Here is a 16,961-nt window from a genome sequence, read left to right on the forward strand (position 1 = left end):
AAAGGCAAAGAAAGTGAGAGAGTGTGTGAGAGTGAAAATGAGAGTGAGAAAGGAGAGGAGAAGAAGAAAAGGAGGAGGAGAAGGAGGGGAAGGATAAGAGAAGAGAAAGATGAAGAGGAGGATATGATAAAATGAGGAAGATGAACAGGAAGAGAGAAAGAAGGAGAAAGAGGAAGACAACTGAACTCTTTGGCCCATTCACACTGACAAAGCAATAGTGTGACTACTGTGTGTCCATCATGAAACAAAACAGACAAAATTTCCTGAATGAAGTATTATGTATATACAAAACATAAATAATGTCATATGACACGTGTTTAAATGTGTAGAATCTCACCAACAGTGTAGACAGCCCTGAACCCAGCCCTACTGACTGAGCTGTCAGACCTGAAGCGAATCCACAAGAAGTTGGAGGACGAGAGAATAGGAGCTGGCAGGGAGCTCCCACAGTACCTCCCTATCAAGGGCTCAGTCTCCATTCCACCATCCCTAACCTAGAAAGAAATTGAGAAGGAGAAGTAGGTGTTCAGGCAGTGTTTGATTTTGTCAGTGAAAATGATGACAAAAAATAGCCACTGATTCCCTATTTTACACAACAAAAACAACCATCAAACTAAATAAAGAGTGACCTTTGAAAACAGCAACAAACAATGATGAAAAGTGTTACATTTTTTCATTAATAAATAAAAATTTAAATGACTGAAAAAATGACTATGTGGCAAACTAATTGGAAAGAAACAAAGAACCATTACTACTTTAGTGTAAAAAATCTCATTTCATTTGTTTTCTACAATATCTGATCCTGCAACAGCATGATTTATGGTTCTCTCTTCTATGGGTTAAAGATAAGGAAAGATGGGAGTCTTGATAAAATGTTGAAGTCATGCTGATTTTAAGCATGAGATGGGCTGTGTTGAGGTTTCCTAAGTCAACATCTTCCCTAACCTTAAACATGGGTTTAAAATTGCACATTGCACCAAATGTACTGGGAAAAACATTGCCAGTGAACGTAATCCAAGAAACAATTATGTTTTAAAAACATACTGACAGAGAAAATTAGTAGTATATACATTTATTTTTTAAGACATGAGATTGCAGTACTCTTGAATTATTTAAACACATTTAAGTAAATAAATCAGGACTCATGTTTGTGAGACACGAATAAGTCCTACCTCCACATAGTCAAAAGTGCAGTTGCTGTGACTCTCCAGGTTCATGTGGGTGAAGTTGAGGGCCATCTTCTCACCCATAGGCAACCTGATCAAATAGACACACTGGTGGTTGTGGGCATAGTCATTGGGCCAGTTGGGGGAGATGATGGTGCCCTGACTGTCAGTGAAGGTGCCACCACAACCAGAGTCACCTAAGACACAACACACAACAGGGTGATGACTTCAATTACCTGTGCAGTTTTTCACTTAGACCAGGGAACTGACACTGTTAGGGATAGGAGATCAATTGCTTGCTGTTATGGGTCTCATTCCCAAAAGCAAGGGGTTGAAACTTTAATTGAAGTACTTAAAAGTAGAGGAAGCTAGAATTCTGAAAGTCTCAGAGTCAGGCGACAGTGCAACTGCCAGGATGTGATCCAACAGGACTGTATAGTGTCTATCAACAACAAAAGTTGTCTTATTTAGTAGTTTTTAATATCATTGTTGAGCAATGAAGCGTCAGAAATTCACTCTGCAAACAAATATCCTTTCACTTTGTTATTTCGAATAAGTTTACTGGTTTTAGTATGTTGAAAAATTTGCCAAATGTACTTGTCCCATGTAACACTTCACAGAAGTTGGATCACGGTTTGATCTGTACACTAATTAAACCAATTACTGTCAATCCCACATCAAGGGCAACATCCACAGTAAAACAGCATTCACTTTTTCTCATTTGAACCATGAATTAAAGATGATTAACATAACACATGGTGGCATTTTTAAGAACCTGATAGCAAGCCCCCTTACATAATTAAAGCCTAAAGTTGTTTTGTCCTGTTACACAGCTCTCAAAGTCAATAATAATCTTCCAATAAATGTCATGTGAAAGACGTAGTTATGTTTTACATCGCGACATGGTATATACTGTAAATTCTTACTCAGTATGTGCAGTTTCTTACTTGGTGATGTTGTGTATGTAATGTGGAAGCCTCGGTCAGTGACACTGAAGTCAGAATGGAAGTGAACCCATGCAGCTGGGCCAGTTGTCTGCAGGGGGGCAGGCATTGCAGTACTACAGTACTTCTCCAGAACAGGATCTTCAGGTAGAAGACCATCCCGGATCTACAAAATTTGGTCAAACAAGTCAATAAATACAATAAATTATAGGCTTGTTGCATGAAGTGTATGACCAGTATGACCAGTGCCATACAGCGCACAACTTTGCCAGTGTTGCATTAGTTTGGATTCTACAGTAGGAAAGTGTATAGGAAACCAGGTACACAATTGTTGGCTTTGAGCGAGAGACTATGATTAAAGACCATTGTCCTAGCTGACACAAAAAATCTACCTGTAAAAAATGAGACAGCCTGATAAACAACTTGAAATAAAAGTAATTCCTTGAATAGCTCTGCTTTATGGTACTTAAAATAACCTGGTTTTAGCAGACCCACACAATTTCAATTATATTTTTCATAGATCTATTTTACTTAATGCAAAAATAATGGGCTATATAGCAGCATTTCTTACCTCTAGGAAGTCATAGTTGCAGTTAGGGTGATGCTCCAGACTGAGAGTCCCAAATGCAAAGGTAATGAGCAATCTGGGCTCCACTGTTACTGTCCAGTAGCAGTCCTGGCTTGGTGGGTAGCTTCCAGGATAACCAGGTGAGTTAATGTTGCCGTAGGGGGCAGTTAGTTCCCCTCCACACACTAAGATGATAAGGAGAGTTCAAGGAAGGATTGAAAATGATTTCATTTAGTCGTTCAAAACCCATCTGTGTAGTACAGGTATTTTCATTTATATAAAGCAGGGATGTTCACAGCATTTCAGCTTCTGACCACTGTAGTCACTTAATATAGGAAATAGTTAACCCAGTCCTTGTTACTCTGATATTTTAAAGCAAGTGGTTGCCTAGTGCTGATTTTTGGGATTCACTGTGTGTACTCTTGTCTAAATGTAAGGGATATGTGGACAGTGTGTCTTGTGTTTCCCCTCCTCTTTCCCTTTTCACCTCCATCTGCACCCTCCTTTGTCCCTTGATCTTGAAGACAATGTTCTTCTCATTCAGTATGGCTTTCAGTTCTGGGGACACCCAGGGTGTGTTGTTTCAGGAAACGCTGTACCTTCCTGGTATGCTTGATAAGCTGATGTAGTCCTGCCATATGGACTGCACAACACTTCCCAATTCCAAACAGTCCCTCAGTGAAATTGTGGACTCATCTGACTGTTTTCTCACATACTTTATTGTTGGTGGTTGTTTATTCACCATTGGTATGTATGCAGGGAGCAGATGACCAAGTTTGTGAGCAGAACGGCCCAGTGTGGGAAGGGGTGATAAACTGTAAGCATCCTTAGTGTTTGCATGCAGTAAGTCCAGTATTCTGTTGTATCTGGTGGGGCATTTAACATACAGAGTGAAGGTGGGGAGAGTGGAAGACAAGGAAGCATGATTGAAGTCTCCAGAAATGAGGTGGAGGGTCTGTAGGTGAGACGTCTGCAACTGTAAAACCGCAGTGTGTAGGAGCTCACATGCTGCTGCTTCATCAGCCATGGCGGGGATGTACACCATTAAATACCTAGGTGTTCACCTCAAAAACAAACTGGACTGGACAAATAACACAGATGCCCTGTACAGGAGGAGCAAAAGTCATCTGCACCTGCTACGAAGAGTGAGGTCCTTTAGTGTATGTAGGAAACCGTTAAAAACATTTTATGACTCTGTGGTGGCTTTGACAAAATTCAAGATGGCGGCGCATGCACAATGCAGGGCTCAGCGTCTCACTAGAATTCGCGATATAGTTATTATTTTCCTACTGGTTTCGAGCCTGTTCGTTCATTACAGCTTTTTGAACACTATGCCAGACAGCAACTTTCGGATCTAAGATTTCGATGCACAAGCAGTGTATTCGACAAACTTCAGCTCCCCCAAGGGATCGCCAGGACAGAGAGACCAAGTGACTCAGCTATGCTGACCAGAAGCAACCATTGGTGGCGTTGAGATCGTAAACAAAGGAGAGGGAAGTGCAGAGGTCCACGGACTAAGCTACGGCTAACCCCGCACCTGCTAACGCTACCCAGTATCTTCTATCTATCTTCCAGTATTTCTGTGGTGTGGGATCTTATCTTATTCCAATGACGTGCAAGAACTCCCTCAGAAGATAATATGGCGAATGCTAATGCTCAATGTCTCTGGTGCAGCACTGCTCTTTTATACTGATGTGCCCTGATGTACACATCTGTTGTTCACAAACGTCGCTTTGCCCCCACCTTTCCTCTTACTAGTCTCCTTTGCTCTCCTGTCTGCTCTCAGCAGTTGAAAATTATCCAGCATGCAAGTCTGGTGTGAGTTCATTCAACCAAGTTTCACTGAAGATGACTGAACATGATATAACACTCCTGGTATGCCCTCTGCAGTCTGGTTAGTGCTGTTAGTTGCAAATTAATTTCATTAAGTATACTGAAGTCTCACTAAGTCTGACTGTAATCTCAAGATTTAAGACTTCAAAATAAAAAAGTAAGATTTTTAACTTTAACCAAAATACATGAAACATCCCTACCTGGGTCCTGAGACTGCCAAGCAACTGTAAAGCCACGACCACTGACAGAGTGGTCAGAGCGAAACCAGAAATATAGTGAATTGTGGGAGCTGTAAAGCTCTTGTGGGTTATTTTGGCCACAGAATTTTCCAATTGTGTAAGCAGAGGCGCTGTCCCCATCATGAATCTGTAGGAAGTCAAAGTTGCAGTTGGTGCTGCTCTCCAGATGAAAGAAAGGAAAGGTAATATGCAGAATCTAAAGGAAGGAACACAAAATTTTAAAGATCTCGGTCAATCTGCTACATTTGAAATATAATCACATTTCCTACTAATGCTAACATTGCCAATTTATCCCTTTTTATTTTAGTTTTGGTATTAGAGCACAAAATTTGCTCTCTGTATTTCAGCTGGTCTCAGCACTCTCAGCAACTCCTTATTAATCATTAGCAAGCAGTTGTTTTCAGCAAACAAGGTTTTACAAACAGTAGCACGTAAAACAAGCAAATACATTTCTCGGGAAGGCCAGTAACATTTGCTAACGAGAAACAAGACAAGGTTGATGATGTTGCTTCCTGATTGCTAGACGAGAAAGCATTCACTTGTTTAACGGAATTGTCACTGGGCCACCATGATATATAATGTAATCATACAAAATAAAAGTCTGATTGATTGATTGATTGATTGATTGATTGATTGATTGATTGATTGATTGACTGATTGATTGATTGATTGATTGATTGATTGATTGATTGATTGATTGATTGATTGATTGATTGATTGATTGGTGTAAAAAGGAGGATTCATTTGTTTAATCAAGAGATCCTCTACAGAAGGGTATTTTAATAGCTGAGAAGCTCCAACAAGCCAACTGTGCACTACCTATACAGAATAAAGAAATACAATAGATGCAGATACAAAGTAAGCAAAGGACCACAAAAGGAATTTTCTTTCACCAAATTAAGTAAGAGAGACTGCAACTGACCTTGTTTGCATCAGTGTGGATGACCCAGACACAGCTGACCTGGTGATCGTATTCCTCATGACCTGGGGTGTTGGGATAACTGAAGGAACCAGCAGGGCCCGTCAAGTAACCTCCACACTCTGTAACACACATACACACTTAGAATAGCACTTGATGACAGTTGACATGTTACATACCCCTGCATGAAGAACGGGCTAAGCAACAGAGAAGGTAATGGATGGGCTGCTCTTGAATGTTTGTCTTTTTGTCTACAAAATACCTTTGGCACTAAATAGAAAAACAGGTAATTATGATTGGATAAAATGGAGTTTTGTCAAAATGAAAGAATACTCTTATGTGACCTTTTAAAAGATGTGAAAAGGTTACATTTTCTTCCTAAAGCATTATGTTTACATTATGCTGACTTTACCCCTGTACCTACCAATCTACCTATCTTTACGACCCACTCGGTATTTACAAATGTCTTGGACATATATGACCACATCAGGTAAAAGCTTTGTGTACACCATAAAATCTTAATTTCAGGTTTGTCAGACCAGGAGGAAAAGTAAGTGCATAATACTTTTTATTGAGCAAATTTTAGCTTTAAATGTTGGCATATTTCAGATAAGTCTTTTAATAACACATTAAAACATTGTCTGAATTATTTTAACTGTAGTTAGCATAGTATTTAAGTATTTAAAAAGTGCCCTAAAAGAAAGTTTTCAGTATTCTGATTACATTACATAGATTGGGGAATTTTTAAAAAAAAGTTGTGATTGGACTTTTTTTTTTTTCCTGGTAGTCAGGAGGATATGGATGACGATCAAATAATTAATAATAATATCACTAGTCTCTTACCACTGTCAACCAGCCAATCTAATCCCTTAACTTCTTCCTCCATGTATCATTGTACATCCATTCTAACCTCCCCTCCTTCATCTTCCCAGTCCCTCGATATCTTCTTGTCCCACAAATACCTTGCTGCGGATTCTGGCAGAGTGGTCCAGTCCATTGGGCAGTGCAAGTACATGTGAATCCATTAATGCTGTCAGTGCAGTTTCCTCCATTCTGACAGGGGTTGCTCAAACATTCATTGACATTTTGGTCACAGTTCACTCCTTGCCAGCCAGAGTTACAATGGCAGATGTAACCAGGAGCCGAGATAGTGGCCTGTGACAGGAGTGCAGACATTCATGAATTTGTTGTTATAAAGGGAGTTGATTGTGGATTTTCTTTTCAGGAGAATTTCATTAACATAAAAGCAAGGTAGGCTTTATCAAGCATTCAAAGACTCATTCATGTCCACAGCAGTCTTTGGATATGCACAATACTTGTTTGGAGGAATCAATTCAATGTTGGCTTTATGCTTAGAATATTACTAGCCTTAAGATTTAAAATTATTGTACATACAGTTAGAAACAAGATCCATGTCATAATGGCCACATAGCACCCTGCCATGTCTGAAAAAACATACATACACACAGTCAGACAAACTCACCACGCACTGTCCATTGACACACGGGTTGTTGATCTGACATATGTTGCTGGTCTGGATACAGCCAGTTGATCCATAACCATTGCCTATATAGCCTGGAGGGCAGGAACATATAGGGAGGCTTGCTCCTGGTGGATTTCAAAGAGTTGAGTAAGAAGTATATGGGTATGTCTCACATTGCACATCTCATTCTTAAAAACAGCACTTTTGTAGAAAAAAAAAAATTGGAGCTACAGTAAATACTTGTGTTGGAAACAGATTCACATGAGCTCATACCTCTCAAAAATTGAAACACACACAGTTTGCAAATCAAAACCTTCAATAATTATTCAAATCTTCTGAAATGACACTCATTTTCTCATTCTCTAATCCTTGTATGAATATAGTGACAGAGCCCATTCCCTCCAAGCAGTAGAGCCTCCGAACCCCTGCAGAACAGTCCACCAGAGGCGGATCAAGTGGCCTTCAGCTAACAGCCAGGCAGTGGTGTCACAGTTTGACGCAGATGTGAGCCAGATCTTGAAGACCACAGCCAAGGGGGAGGTGGACCGGCGGCTTAAGACCATGACGACAATCATAGTCAGCTATGCAGCCGAGAGGTTTGGCCACGAATGATCATCCATTGGCCATCTCTGCTAGTTAGCTTGTGTGCTAGCCCAGCTAACGTAAAGTGTTAGCATTAACTTTTTCATCAAACATACTAAGGAAAGGCTCACTGGCCCGTGAAAGCCTTGGAGGACAACATTTTATGTTTTTATCTACGATGTAGTTGGTTGACGCAAGCATGGTCTCCCTCCACAGCCATCTCTGAGATCCTTAGTGAACTGTCCTCCATCACACAATTCATTGAGGCCCTTGTGCAGCAGCAAGAGGACCTTGGCTCCCAGCTAGCCTCGCTTGAGCTCTGTGACTCATCTGAACCCGACCCCTGGCTGTTCCACCTGGACTTCAGTGGTCAAGGGAAAAAAGAGACCGTCCCTCCCCCTATTTGACACTGAGGACAATGCCATTGATCTGGAACTGTTGAACTTCTTCTCCCCTCTTGCTGCTCTGCCTGCATCACCTCCACAGTCGTGGAATGTAAATCCTGCTAACCAAGAAAACCCAGGTGTTTCAAAAAGGCACAGGTCTCCTGACACCAGCCCATGTTCAAGAGCCATCTCTCCCATTGACAAGCGCCAGTGACAGTGCACATCTCTGCCATGTCCCCTGTGGCGGAACTTCCACAACCAGTGGGTCAGCTGGACCCATCCCAGCTCCCTCCAAAGGATGTGAACGTTTCAGTCGGCTCTTTAGTCTTCATCACTGGCTAAAAAACTTCTGTGTTGCTGCTAAACTAAGACTAACTAAACTAAGACAACCTCTGGTAAGGCTAAGGCACCATGGAGAAATGCAGAAACCAGGAAGACACTCAAAAGAGCCTGTCGTAGATCTGAGGGTAAGAGGCTTAAAACAAAATTGCAGGCTGACTATGCCGTGTACAAGGGTTGACTCAGTAATTACAAATCAGAAATTAAACAATGTAGACAGCACTATCTTTCGCAAATTATTAACAACAATGTTAAAAATCCCAAATTTCTATTCAGTACAATTGATAAATTGGTCAACCCCTCCAGACCATTACCTGCTGAGCTGTATTCCTCAAAAAGTTGCAATAAATTCACATCATATTTCAAATCTAATCTAAGGTCTAACATCAGGAACAATATCGTTTCTATTTACACTAGAACTAGTGACTCTCATACTACTCCAGAGTGCCACAGCGCAACACTTTTTCAAATTTCAACCTTATACAGAGTCATGAACTGCAAAAAGTAGTTCAACAACTAAGTTCTGCAATCTGCACTCTTGATGTTTTATGCTACCAAGTTTTTTAAAGGTGCTCTTCATTGTCTGGAAAATGGTGTCCTTAAGATTGTTAACACCTCTCTGCTCTCCGGAATTTTCCCCACTACACTTAAGCATGCCATAGTCACTCCATTGTTAAAAAAGAACAACCTTGATCCATTAGTCATCAGTAACTATAGGCCTCTCAAATCTACCATTCCTGGGAAAAATTCTAAAAAAGGTTGTTTATCAGCAATTACATGATCACCTGTCACAACATAATTTATTTGACCTATATAAGTCTGGTTTTAGAATCAATCAGAGCACAGAAACCGCTCTTGTCCGGGTTGTCATTGATCTTATAATTAATTCCGACAACGGTAAAGTTTCTATCCTGGTTCTGCTCGACCTCAGTGCCGCTTTTGATACGGTCGACCATACTATTTTGCTTCATCGCCTTGAGCACTGTATAGGCCTCAGGGGCACTGTTCTTAACTGGTTTTCCTCCTACCTCATCAATAGATCATTCTGTTTCTCTTGGTGACCATAAATCAGATCATGTCAACTATCCTTGTGGTGTCCCCCATGGATCCATTCTTGGCCCTCTCCTGTTCAACTTATATATGTTCCCTCTCGGTTCCATAATTCAACAGCATAATATATCATTTCTACGCTGATGACACACAATTATATTTATCTGTTTCCGCTAACCACTTAAGCCCACTCAAGGATCTCATCAAATGTATTGGCAATATCCAACACTGGATGACGGAGAATTTTCTGCAATTCAATAAAGAGAAAACATAAATTTTGTTCGTAGGCCCGAAGGCTTTGAGGCATCAGGTTTCATCGTTGTTGACCCCCTTTTCTGTGAAACCCAGTGAGCATGTCAGAAACCTAGGTGTAACTTTTGGCGAAGATCTCAACTTTGAAAATCATATTTCTCATATTTCCAAGACTGCCTTTTACTATTTAAGAAACATATCTAAAGTCAGATCACTTTTATCTGTATTAGACTTCATGCATTCATTTCTAGTCGTCTAGACTACTGTAATGCTCTTTTTCCTGGCTTAACAAAACAAGCACTTCAACTTATTCAAAATACTGCAGACAGAATTAACGAAAACAAACAGGTACGAGCACATCACCCCAGTCTTAAAGTCTCTCCACTGGCTTCCGGTCAAGTACAGAATTGATTTTAAAATTTTACTTGCTGTTTTTATGTTTTTATGTATTATTGATGTTGCTGCCCCTCCCTATGTTTCTGATTTGCTCACTCAGTATACACCAGACAGACACCTCAGATCTTCATGTAAATCTCTCCTTAATATACCACGCACATATTCAAAATCAGCTCAAGGTGCTTTTAGTTTTTATGGTCCAACACTGTGGACCTCTTTGCCTTTTGAACTCCGCTCATCTCCAACAATATCCTCCTTTAAATGTAATCTTAAAGCATATCTGTTCTCACAAGCTTTTAATTAGCTTTCTATGTGTGTTTGTTTACTTGTTTTAAGACATTATCCCTGTTTTTAATATGCATTTTAAATGTATGACCATCTTGCTTTTATCCTGAAGCACAGAGCCTGAGTTTATGCTTGCCATATGAAATGTGCTATACAAATAAAATTGACATTGACATTGACGTTGAGAGCAGGAACATCAAGGCCAACTACACAATGAACTGTAGAGCCACCAAGATTCACAAACTGCGTTGAGAACTCTGAAACCTTAGAAAACAGCACAAGGTGGCAAAGTCCAGCAAAGAAGCAAAACAAACGCTCGCTGAGCTTTGCAACATCCTGAGGAAGAAGCTCATGATGCTGCGCCAGGCAGAGTGGCACTGAAGGCAGGGGAAGGAAAGAGCAAGGAAGTGCATTGCTTTCATCTCCACCCGTTTTACCTTCACCAAGAAGCTGCTGGGGGACAAGCATAGCGGCAACCTCATGTGCTCAACCGAGGATGCAAACTCCTTCCTGCATAACACCCTGAGCGACCCCAAGAGAGAACAGGAGCTTGGACCACAGAGGGCCCTTATAAGCCCACAACCTCCAACAGTGGACTTCAGCTTCAGCCCCAGGCTCCAGCGGTGTTCCATACACTGTGCGCAAGCACTGCCCGCAACTAGTTTGACTCCTTTGGTGATCTGGCGCAGGGGAAAAGTTGTAGGCCAATGGAGGTGCACAGAGGGTGTGTGGATCCCCAAGGAAGAGGACTGCAAGAACATCAGTCAGTTTAGAACCATCTCGCTGCTAAGTGTCGAAGGCAAGATTTTCTCCAGCATCTTGTCACAACAACTAACAGAGTTCCTTCTGAACAGCTATATCGACACCTCTGTTCAGAAGGGTGGGATTCCTGGAATGCCTGGCTGTTTGGAACACACTGGCATGGTGAAACTTATCAGGAAGGCCTGTGAAGGGAAAGGAGATCTCACCATACTCTGGCTGGACCTCGCCAATGTGTATGGCTCCATACCGCACAGGCTTCTTGAGCTCGCTCTTGAATGACATCATGTTCCCAGCAAAGTCACAGACCTTATTCAGGATTACTATAATAATTTAAGACTGGGTGTGGTCTACCGTGCAGTCTAAACAGTTCCGCCCTGTATGGCACCAGTAACATCCTGCAGCTCCCATTTAGTGGCCTCGCTAAAGAGTTCAAGGTGTCCAGAACATGGGAAGTTTTGCAGTACAGGGAATCCAGGGATCCAAGGGTGGCATCGGCTGGCATCCAGGTGCAAACAGGCAGGAAATGCAGGCCAAACAAAGCTCTGGAGGGGCCTGCAGGAATTAGCTACTTCCTGGCAACCAGGGTGGACAAGGCCAAGGGCAAAGAACGACAACATCTCGTTCAGGAGGAAGTACAGGCAGGCGTAGAGGAAGAATGGGCTAGCAGGATGGTGGGAATGGGGCAACAAGGAGCATGGACTAAATGGGAGAATATTCTGCAACGAAAAGATCACCTGGTCCAACATCTGGAACGCAGACTTTCATCACATCAGGTCTTTAATCCAGGCTGTTTACGATGTCTTACCATGTCCAGCCAATCTCCACGTCTGGGGCAAAACAGAAACACCATCCTGTCCCCAGTGTCCAGGATGGGATCCCTGAAACATCTCCTCAGCAGCTGCCCAAAAGCCCTTGGAAACGGCACTATCGCTGGCACCACAACCAGGTGCTTAGGGCAGTTGCTCACAGCATAGCCACGGCCATCAACACCATCAAGGTCCACCTCAAGCCAAAGACCATCAGATTCCACAGAGCCGGAGAAAAGCCCAACACTCAACCACGGGCAAAGTCTGGCCTCCTCACCTTTGCCACTGACTGGCAACAGCTGAAGTTCCCAGCCAGGATAACATCTACATGGCTCCCACCAGACTTGATCGTCATATCAGATTCCACCAAGCAGTTGATCATTCTGGAGCTCATAGTGCCCTGGGAAGAGCGTATGGATGAGGCCAATGAGTGGAAGCATGCCAAGTACCCGGAGCTGGTGGACGAGAGCAGGAGGCAAGGCTAGAAAACTCTTTGTGAACCTCTGAAGGTGGGCTGCCGTGGATTTGTAGGGCTGTCCCTCTGCAAAATATTCATGGTGCTGGGCCTCACCGGGGAGGCAAAGAGGAAGGCCGTCAGGTCTGCAACTGAAGCCACAGAGAAAGCCACACGGTGGGTATGGGTCAAGAGGGCAGATCCGTGGGCAAACGCTGCAGTGATCCCAGGTTACATTACTGATGATGTGTCCCAGCGTATCCACTAGATGTACAGTATCTCACAAAAGTGAGTACACCCCTAAGTGAAAATGGCCAAATTGTGCCAAATTAGCCATTTTCCTCCCCAGTGTCATGTGACTTATTAGTGTTACAAGGAGTCAGGTGTGAATGGGGAGCAGGTGTGTTAAATTTGGTGTTATCGCTCTCACACTCTCTAATACTGGTCGCCGCCGCCATCTTTCACGCATGCGCAGTTTGTAGAATCAATGTTATCTTCCACTTGATACATAATGCCTGTGACCTTGTGACGTAGTTTTGACAGTTACTTCACGCTTGTCAGATTCGTATTCATTCTGAAGGAAGCGTACGTCCGTAAACTGCAATCCGTATTTGTAATTTTGGAAAGTTGTAACTTTACGAGTTGCATTCTCACAGATAATTTATACACTGCATAATCTATGCATGATTTGACTTAAACAAGAGTTTACAAATTTTTTATTTATGCACAACTACAGACTAACACGCACACATTTTTAATACGTGCACGATTTTTATGTGTGCACGCACAAAACTTTTGACAGTAACCTTACCCCATAGTCCTAGGCATTACTTTTCACATTGCATTGAGGGAATTTGGCCAGTCAAATAAAATGGTGAACTGACAATGTGCACTTTTCTTCAAGTGCCCATTTTGTATTTGATTGTTTAATGATGTAAGGATTTCCTGTTTACTGTTTAAGGACTTTTTATTTTTCCATTTTACCTAGCTTGTGTTGGTTGCTCTTTAAAGATGAAAATTTTACATGGTGTGTCTGACTGTGTCTTTTTAACTATACCGGTCCTTATCCTTCACTTTGAAAGGAGCCAGCAGAGGTGGTTTGGGGATTGGCAGAAAATAGATGGCTGGATGGATGGCTTTATTGTTGGTAAATAGTGAAGGGAAGAGACAGCCGTGTGTGCCACACACTCTCATGGTACTGGCATAAATTCTGGTTTTTCATATAGCTGATTTGTTTTTATGCACATGGCCATGTGTATTAACCAAGCTCTTCAGACCTAACCCTAAATGTCTTGGTAGCAGAAGTGAAGTGTGTCAGTTCAGATCATCTGGACATGCACATGCTGCATGCACATGCTTAATGAAGACACCACATTAACATTCCAAACTGTAAACAGCTGTTGTTGTTCACTGAAATCCAACCTGCAGTCGAACATTTTGGCAATATTAAGTACTGAATTTGAATCATATCATAGGCTAAATTTGTATTTGTATTCCTTTACCCTTGTTCTACAGCACAGCACATTATCCTGCTGAAAGAGACCACAAGTAACATCCACATGGATGGCAGGACCCAAGGTTTCCCAGCAGAACATTGCCCAAAGCATCACACTGCCGGCTTGCCTTCTTCACATAGTGCATCCTGGTGCCATGTGCTCCCCAGGTAAGTGACGCACACACACCCGGTCATCCACGTGATGTAAAAGGAAATGTGATTCGTCAGACCCGGCCACTTTCTTCCATTGCTCCATGCGCATGTGCCATTTGTTGCCATTTTTGGCAATAGACAGGGGTCAGCACGGGCAACCTGACTGGTCTATGCAGCCCATATGCAACAAACTGCGATGCACTGTGCATTCTGACACCTTTATATCAAAACCAGCATTAACCTTTTTTGGCAATTTGAGCAACAGTAGCTCTTCTGTTGGATATGGACTACACGGGCCAGTCTTCGCTCCCCATGCGCATCAATGAACCTTGGCTGCCCGTGACCCTGCCGCCGGTTCACCATGGTTCCTTCCTTGGACCACTTTTGATAGATACTGACCACTGCAGACCAGGAACACCCAACAAAAGCTTCTGACCCAGGTGTCTAGCCATAACAATTTGGCCCTTGTAAAACTGGCTCAAATCCTTACGCTTGCCAATTTCCTGCTTCTAACACGTCAACATTGAGGACAAAATGTTCACTTGCTGCCTAATATACCCCACCACTTTTTTTTTTTTAAATTTATTATTATTCTAAGCTGGGAAAATAAAGACAACCCTCCCCTGTTCACCCAAAAAAGTCACACTATCGTCCCTTCAACAAATTAACAATATATATAATTCTTCCTTCTCCCTTAATAATTTTTGTACAATGCCAACTGTCATCTATTTATGAAACACAGTGTTGTGATGGAATTATGTATGATTGTCTTTAATTAGTTTACCCACAACTAATATTCCATATGCCCTTTCCCTTATGAAAAACATAGTGATAAAATTATGAATATGTTTTGTTTTTACCTGGGCTGGAGGAGCAAGTAGCTAAAGGATGACAGCCTCCATTATTGGCAGCACAAATACTCATCTGGGTGCATGTTATCCCATCCCCCTCATAACCTGCAGAAACACAAGAATTATCTTTAAAATCAGGCGGATGGTGACAGTTTCTTTTTATTTCTGGTTAAACTGATCAGATTTTGACTTTTGCAGTGGTTGTTTGTGGCTTTCATTGCTCAGGACCCGGGGGGGTCAGTCACCTAAAAGTTTGACTTGCTCAGGAGAGAGCATCACAGGTTGTTTTTAGGCTCTCTACATCCATTGTCAGCAAGAAGAGGTTCATCTTTAACAGTAATGTCACACAATGATTTTAAAATTTAAAAAAGATAGATTAGTTGTTCTCCAGGATGTGTCAGAAATATTCAGATGTTGTTTGGATTTGTCATTCTTGTCAGAACCAGCCAGTCCGTTGGATCAGGATGTGCTGATACATCCCTGGAAACCCCTGAAACTGCCTCCTGTATGCCTTTCTTCTCGTCCCACTATCCACGCTGACATCAGATAGACAGACATAAACATATAATGATACTCCAGACTCCCTGTAATCGGTCTGCAGAATGCCTTGATCTCTCCACAGGCAGAATTGTCTGTTGCAGTTGGAAGGCCACATTTGGAATCCTCACCCAGACCACCTTCAACTGTGTATTTATGACTCACTATAGAGTACCTGCAATCAGGTTAGGGTCCAGACCATACTTAATTCACAAGCATCCTCTATGAGAATAATATATGCCAACACTTTTCTAGTGTAAAGGTCAACTTATGGGCCTCTAGTGTTGTTCCTTTCCTGTATAGCCCAAGTTTTTGCAACTGTTTCTGAATCAGGGGTTCTTAGTCTCTACTAATAAGTTATATACTGTAGCCATCTTGAGTCAGCAGGTTTTAGTTGGCAGTAGATAGTAAAGCTTAATTATTTGGTGGGTTGTTTTCTGGAAGGGGTTCTGCAGTTGAGACCCCTGCATATCCTCATTGTGCCTGCGTGGGACTTGACCCCTGGATCAGGCTGACTTGATATGATTGTCTGGCTATTGTATCCGTGAAGTGAATTAGTGAGCTTCATGCATTGTCTCTTGCCGTGGAGTGTTTGTGTGGGAATTCTAATTGGTCTGGTTTTACCTTGTGGCTCAAACTCTCATTTCTTCCTAAAAGGCTCTCAGCTTTACATAGAAATCAGCCTCTCAATCAGCCACAACTAAACCTGCTCTGAGGGGTGTTCCACTGATTGACTGTAGGATCTGTAGGTCTTCATCCTGCACCACAGGAAGAATGAAATGTAACTACAGTGAAACCTCAAAAGACGGAAAATAGCAAGTGAGTGCGGAAAATTTCAAGAGTTTTGGGAAAATGAGTCAAGGTGAATTGCGTTTGCTTAATTTGCAAGCAATCCATGACAGTGATCAAAGAACAGAATTTTAGAAGAGGCAATGAAATTAAACTTTAGTCCTATACTTTGAATATTGGCACAGAGGACAAGCTATCTGGATGAATTACCCAAAGAACCACTCCCCTGCGGTGGCCACTAAAAATACAAAAAAAAAAAAAAGGCCCACTCTAAAGCCAGAGTTGCCTTTGTCCTTTTTGGGTTACTGTACAAACAAGGCAGTGCAACATGTTGGACTCTGGGGAAGGAGATCTGATCCCTCTATATACTGTATATAAAGGCTTCCTTGTAAGGTAAAAACACAAAATGAGAAGATGATTCTTATTTTCTGGTGATTATACACTACTGAAAAAATAATTATGAATATTATATTATTATATTCTATTACTGCCAATAGATTGCCCCCAAATCCTATACACTGGACATTTAGTTCATACCTCTTAAACTATTGACACACAAACCAAGATTTTACTATTTCTGGCAGAACTTACAAATTTACACATAGCATAGTAATGTTGTAAGTTGCAACTTATGCCATGAACAGCAATCAATATTATGCCTGTTTTAACTTT

The 16,961-nt window shown here is 41.8% G+C and overlaps 1 protein-coding gene across 1 annotated transcript in view; it reads right to left on the minus strand.

Annotated features, from left to right (window-relative positions):
- The window catches only part of cubn (cubilin (intrinsic factor-cobalamin receptor)), a 203,514-nt gene that overhangs the window by 154,122 nt on the left and 32,431 nt on the right, over positions 1–16,961 (minus strand). Inside the window, exons 10-18 of the mRNA XM_070986347.1 lie at positions 14,973–15,068; positions 7,153–7,274; positions 6,632–6,824; positions 5,673–5,791; positions 4,712–4,946; positions 2,682–2,863; positions 2,114–2,276; positions 1,173–1,363; positions 338–494 (exon numbers count right to left, since the gene is read on the minus strand). Of these exons, the coding sequence (XP_070842448.1) occupies positions 338–494; positions 1,173–1,363; positions 2,114–2,276; positions 2,682–2,863; positions 4,712–4,946; positions 5,673–5,791; positions 6,632–6,824; positions 7,153–7,274; positions 14,973–15,068 (1,458 nt within the window). The remainder of the gene's footprint in view (positions 1–337; positions 495–1,172; positions 1,364–2,113; positions 2,277–2,681; positions 2,864–4,711; positions 4,947–5,672; positions 5,792–6,631; positions 6,825–7,152; positions 7,275–14,972; positions 15,069–16,961) is intronic.

Source organism: Chaetodon trifascialis, chromosome 18, assembly GCF_039877785.1.
Source record: "Chaetodon trifascialis isolate fChaTrf1 chromosome 18, fChaTrf1.hap1, whole genome shotgun sequence".
NCBI classification, from domain to species: Eukaryota; Metazoa; Chordata; class Actinopteri; order Chaetodontiformes; family Chaetodontidae; genus Chaetodon; species Chaetodon trifascialis.